Raw genomic sequence first — 5,885 nt, 5'->3', positions numbered from 1 at the left:
GTCTTACCTGGATGTTCGACCCCCTCGGGAAAGTAGTACTCGGTGTACTCCAGGTGTTCATGTCTTACCTGGATGTCCAGGTGTTCATGTCTTACCTGGATGTCCAGGTGTTCATGTCTTACCTGGATGTCCAGGTGTTCAAGTCTTACCTGGATGTCCAGGTGTTCATGACTTACCTGGATGTTCGACCCCCTCGGGGAAGTAGTACTCGGTGTACTCCAGGTGCACAGCTGACATCTCTTGCGGCAGGTAAAGAGCCTTCTTGTCTGACGAGAAAAACTTCTTGGGGGTGGAGTGCCTCGTGTCCGAGGTGCTCACCTGTAGGGTAAAAATAATGATTCATGAACATTCAGGTTTTCAAAATCATGAAAGGTTTTGAAAGGATCCCAGCTGACAGTTTCTTCACTCCTGTGTAGAACAATCGGTAACTAGAAGCCACCCCCTCAAAAGTCCCACTGGCAAAGTCAAGCCTTCAGTATCAGAACTGTTTACTTAGCAACTGGAACTCCCTACCAGACAATGTAGTCACTGCAGAAACCGTAACTCAGTTCAAAACCAGGTTAGATAATCACTGAGAAAGACAAAAGTATGCAGTAGGAGCGAGGACGAGGACACAACAGGCTGACAAGCCTTCTCTCCTGTAGAAGTATCACTATCAAGGTATGAAATCAAATACGGGCCACATGAATTTAGGTCGATGAAGGTCTGACATCCAGGTGATAATATTTTCATGAACTAGGTTTCGAAATAAATGAAATAAATGAAACTATCCAGTTGCTTGAGTAACTGTTACCTTTGCCATTTGGTATTGATATCTTCTGTTTTCATGAAACGAAAAATGGTGTCACACTCACAGTAACAGATTGATGGTAAGCACTTTCCTGTACATGTACATGTACATTGTATAGTGTCTTAAATCTTAATAATATTTAAAAATAAACATAATTATACAAATAAACCTAGAAAAGTTTTTCATGAACATGTAGGAACAAAATCTAGGGTCATCTTTTCAGCTCCTATTGGGTCAGTTAGTCCTCACTACTTGTGACAAATTGGGCTGGTCTCAATCATGCTGTTTCTGACTCAGGGAGAAGAGTTGCTGTTACAGTTCTATACCTCTAGCTCTATGCCTAGAAGTGGTCAAAAATTGGCCTTGCATTGAGCGACACCGTTAAAAAAAAAGCTTTTCCCCCTTTTAGCCTTAAATTGGACTTTCAAAACACTATACAATGTAAATCTTGACACAACTTACTGAGTACAATAATATGTCCTCAGCACATTGACACGTGCAGTATCATGATAAGAACTCACTTGGTACAGCTCAAAGTCCTCCAGTCGAAAGATGATCCCACTACTCATCAGCTTAGGGCGAGGCTTGTGACCCCTCACCCCAGGCTGCTGACCTCTGACCTCCTCCTGACCTCCATCCCTTGACTCCTGACCCTCGGCGGCGTCGGCGGTGGCTTTTTTCCACTCCTTGAGCTGGTGTTTAAACTCAGCCAGCAGGAGTTCCGCCCACTGGTCCCGGGCGTCCATGCACTCATTGTGGCGGAACCAGTGCTTTTTGTTCATACCTGGGCAAATATGATGCAAAAAGTTGAAATATAATTATTGTTAATTGTAAATTAATTCTTTTCTACAGTACCAGTGTGTCAATTGTTTGCAGGATTGTGATTTTGGGCTAACATCAATACAATTTTGTATACGCAACTCAGGCATAAGGCTGAAATGTTACAGAACAATTAATTTACTGTTCTAACTGAAAAAAATTGGACTCACTAGACTTCCAACAATCTTTGACACATTGCGAACATTACATGACATTGTGCATAAAGTCACGTGTCCTCTTAGTGATTGGGTTAGAAAGTTGACTGAGTGGTTCAGTCAAAAATGAGTTAAAATTATTTCAGTAAACTGTTTAATCATTCCATAATGTACATAATTCTACCAACTCAGACAAACTTAGAAATTTATGCTAAGGCTGCAAATTGTTGGCAAAATAGTCCAAAGACATTGGAATCATCTAGTTACTGACCGACAGAGTGGTAAGGGTAGTAATCCAGCATGAGGCGGTGAAAGGTGATCTGCATGGCCCCTCCGTCCGTCCGGCGGTTAAACTTTTCTGTGGGGAAAAACAGGACGGAGTCAGGACAACATCGGCACGAGAACAACACACCGCCATCTGTACTGTTAGTCAGGCTCCCAGGGCATGCAGCACAGACACCCTAAAGGCTGCTGGGTCTTCAGGAAAACAAACAGAAAACACAACTTCTCTTGCCATAACTCTCTCGAGATCACGTTGTGAAGTGATTGGTCATTTAATTATCCTGATGAAGGCAACAGTGGTCGCTGAAAATTTGATCTCTCTGTAAATTGGGTGTTGGAATAAAGTTCAACGTTTTACAGTAACTATAACTTCTCTTGCTGGTTGTCTTCTTTCCTTTTGAGGCAGCCACCTTCAACTAGCTGAAGATTCTTCTGCCTTTTTTGTGGCTAATACGAGATGGGGTTCGCAGAAAGTTGCGTAAAAAGCCTTTCCCAAGGGCACAAGATCGGTGACATGGCAGGGTTCAAACCCGGGACCTCTTGGTTCCGAGCTTAACACTCTGCCATTACGCCACACAGCCCCACTGATGAGTTGTTTTAATGGATTTGATTTTTTTTTTACTTCAGTTGAAGGCCTGGTACTTGACTTAAAAAAGAATCTAATTTAAAAAAGATTCTTCAGAATACAGATTTTTTTGCCCAAAACGTGCATTATTGCTCAATTCCCCTAAAACAACAATTTTGAATTCAATGATCATTCAAGCCATATTTTCATTCCAAAGTTGCTTGCACACTTTTCTGTCAAAAAATACACAATTCTGCTCAGGCTATATATAAAAGTTGTGTGTTCCATTTCTTTTCCTGTCATGCAGAGGTCAGAAATATCCCTATTTTCTAGTCCAAGCAAGTTCCTGTGATACCATTTTGTACCTTCATCACCGCCTTCCATAAAGCCTTCCAAAAAATCTACACACATTCATGACTTTGTATGATTGTGTTGATTCTGACTGATAATAATTGTCCTGTGGGGTTTGGAACTGGGACAAAAAACATGCTCATGCATGCAATTTATCATCATGATGGTAATATCCACATGCAAAACTATAACGTCATGCACATGATCAAAACAACACAAGATCACAAACTCAGTTAGCTACAGACGGTCACGAAAACAGAACTGGCGAATGGGAGGTACTGAAGCAAGGTCTACTGTTCAGGGAAACAAACAAAGGAAAGAAGAATCTTCGTTAAAGACAACTTGAGAAATAAGATGCAAGCAAGCAGATCTAGTAAGAGCAAGACAGTCAAACCAAGATGTTAGAGAACTTAGACGGAAGAAATAGAGAAAGGTCTGTTGTAGCCAGAACTGTGCTTCATCCAGAACCATGCTTGGGTCTGGTTCTGGATACTAGTAGTCCATGCATATATCCAGAACTGTGCTTCATCCAGAACCATGCTCAGGCCTGGTTCTGGATACTAGTAGTCCACAGTTTTATGCAGAACCATACCTGCATCAACCTACAATCTTGGATATGCAAAGACCATCAAGAAACATGCCTGATCCTAGCCATCATCCGTTTAGGTATAGAACTGGACAGACACATTTCAGGATACAATTAATGTAGACCTAGATAGGCACAGTTCTGGATACAATAGATTCTACACAGAACCTTGCCTGATTGTCACTCCAACCTATTCAGGCCAGGCATAGAACTAGATAAGACACAGTTCTGGGTAAGATAGGGTCTAAAGAGGGAGATTATAAAGTGGACAGTCTTGGAAGAAGAAGTCTCAGAGAAGACATCGACCATCTGCAGTTAGCATCTTCAAAAACAGGCACATACAAAGTCACAACTGTGCACACAGGGTGGGGAGGGGGGCGGCACATCCTGACCCAACACCACGTAACCACGGTAACCCCGCAGGTTACCATGGCGACAGACTACACAGTGGTGTACCTTGCTCGGAGGAACTGCACACTCGCCACCAGTGTAGCCGGTCCCTTTTTCCTGTCAGGGATTTTTACACTCAACACTTTTTAAATGGTCGAATCATGATCATATTATAATGGACAAATAAATACTGTAGGTAAGTAAAAATGGTTATTCCATACATGCTGAGCAAAATAAAGAGAGAAACAAAATCAGCAAGACAAAACACTCTCTCATCATAATATCCACCAATCTTAAAGCAGAGTTAACATTTTTCTCTCCCAAAACTCAAATGATTACAAATTTAATTTGCAACCAAAATTAAGCTCTGACTTGCTGTTAAGACATACAAGGCAACCTGCTTATGTTTTAATGTCTATCTACATCAGCTAGTACATAATTATACATGTAGCAGCGAGAAGCCATACTCCAGTCAGAGGCAGTACTCAGCTCTGAGGAAGGAGTCTGTTACACATTGAAACGTAAGCAGGTTGTGTAAAAAGAAAACCCTAATATCCAACATCACAAGTAGCATGAAAGTTCATCTGCGTTGGTACAAGTCAACATACACACCTTGCTCCAGCGGGTTCGTATCGTCACACAGGTGCAGGTCTAAGCGGCGAGTGAAGATGTGGTAAGACGTCTCCACCATGTCAAACTTGCTGAAGAACTTGCTGACGGCCTCCAGCTGGGGGTTCCGCTGCGCAGTACCGCTGGTGGCCGTGTGGGGGCGCTGCGTGGCGTGGTGCTGCGGAGAGGGTGGTGAAGGCTGCAGGGGGGGGAACAGGACTCTTATCACTTGTGTGAATACGAAAAACATAAAATTATCTAGTATCACCAAAGAGTAGTCACACTGGGCTTTATAATGTACAGGTGGTGATTTGTGCAGATTTGACTGTACAAATGTACTGTACTGCGTGCAAAATACCTGGTTGCCCAGTTGCCCCGGGCAACCAAATTTTACTTGGGCAACCTATTTTTGAACCTAGGTAGCCCAGTGTGCTACCTGAATTTTAAGAATCGCCCCCCCCCCAAAAAAAAATAATCATGCCCACTTGGCTTGCCCCACTGTATATATCTGGCAGATGCTTTTTAATTTTAGGTATCAATGGCTATTACTAGTATCAGTTAAGTAAAGGCTGTTAGAAATATTGTCAAAGACTGTTACAGTAATACTATAATGTAACTTACATTACTTAATTTGAGGAAAGTAGTAACTTATAGGTGGGGCAACCTTAATTAAATTCTGATGGGCAACCTAATTTTTGTGATAGGTTCAAAAAAGTATTTAATTTCTACACTGTGTAAGTTTTTTTGGGCCGGCCACATCATTAGGCTACCAAGATACGTAAATGATATGATTATTTAATAGACAAATAATGTTCTCAGTATCCACCTTTTTTAAAGCATAGGAATGTAAAACAAAATGTAGAAATGCAAAATATTTGCAGCAGTCAACTGTTAGACTAACGCTCAGGCCATGGCAAACTTTCCTAGAGTTAACTTGAAAGTTTTTAGGATGTAAATATGTTCAGTAGTGACCTTGTAAACCCAAGAAATCTTGAATACAGACTCTTACCTGGGCCGAGGCATCTCTCTTGTTCTGTTCGGTCGACTTGCGGATGATTTTGCTGAGAGACTGCATGTAGGATGCCATGGCCTTCAGCTGGCTGTCCGTCAGAACCCACAGAAGGTCGTCCAGAATCAGGTGCAGTTTGGAGGACACCACGCTGCAGTCCTGTGGGGGAGAGGGGGGCAGAACGCTGGTGAGAGATCTTTACGCAAACTGTGGTGAGAGACCACATTTCTGTCAGTTAGAACCCACAGAAGGTCATCTAGGATCAGGTGCAGTTTGGAGGACACCACACTGCAGTCCTGTGGGGGAGGGGGCAGAACGGTGGTGAGAGA

The 5,885-nt window shown here is 42.4% G+C and overlaps 1 protein-coding gene across 1 annotated transcript in view; it reads right to left on the bottom strand.

Annotated features, from left to right (window-relative positions):
- The window catches only part of LOC109481638 (UHRF1-binding protein 1-like), a 38,907-nt gene that overhangs the window by 19,839 nt on the left and 13,183 nt on the right, over window positions 1-5,885 (bottom strand). The window contains exons 6-11 of the mRNA XM_019784217.1: window positions 5,557-5,715; window positions 4,551-4,746; window positions 4,005-4,055; window positions 2,036-2,122; window positions 1,312-1,574; window positions 177-318 (exon numbers count right to left, since the gene is read on the bottom strand). Of these exons, the coding sequence (XP_019639776.1) occupies window positions 177-318; window positions 1,312-1,574; window positions 2,036-2,122; window positions 4,005-4,055; window positions 4,551-4,746; window positions 5,557-5,715 (898 nt within the window). The remainder of the gene's footprint in view (window positions 1-176; window positions 319-1,311; window positions 1,575-2,035; window positions 2,123-4,004; window positions 4,056-4,550; window positions 4,747-5,556; window positions 5,716-5,885) is intronic.

This window comes from Branchiostoma belcheri, unplaced genomic scaffold (assembly GCF_001625305.1).
Source record: "Branchiostoma belcheri isolate BF01 breed outbred unplaced genomic scaffold, Haploidv18h27 scaffold57, whole genome shotgun sequence".
NCBI lineage: Eukaryota > Metazoa > Chordata > Leptocardii > Amphioxiformes > Branchiostomatidae > Branchiostoma > Branchiostoma belcheri.
The sequence above is the reverse complement of the archived record's forward strand: the minus strand, read 5'-3'. Positions and strand labels throughout refer to the sequence as shown.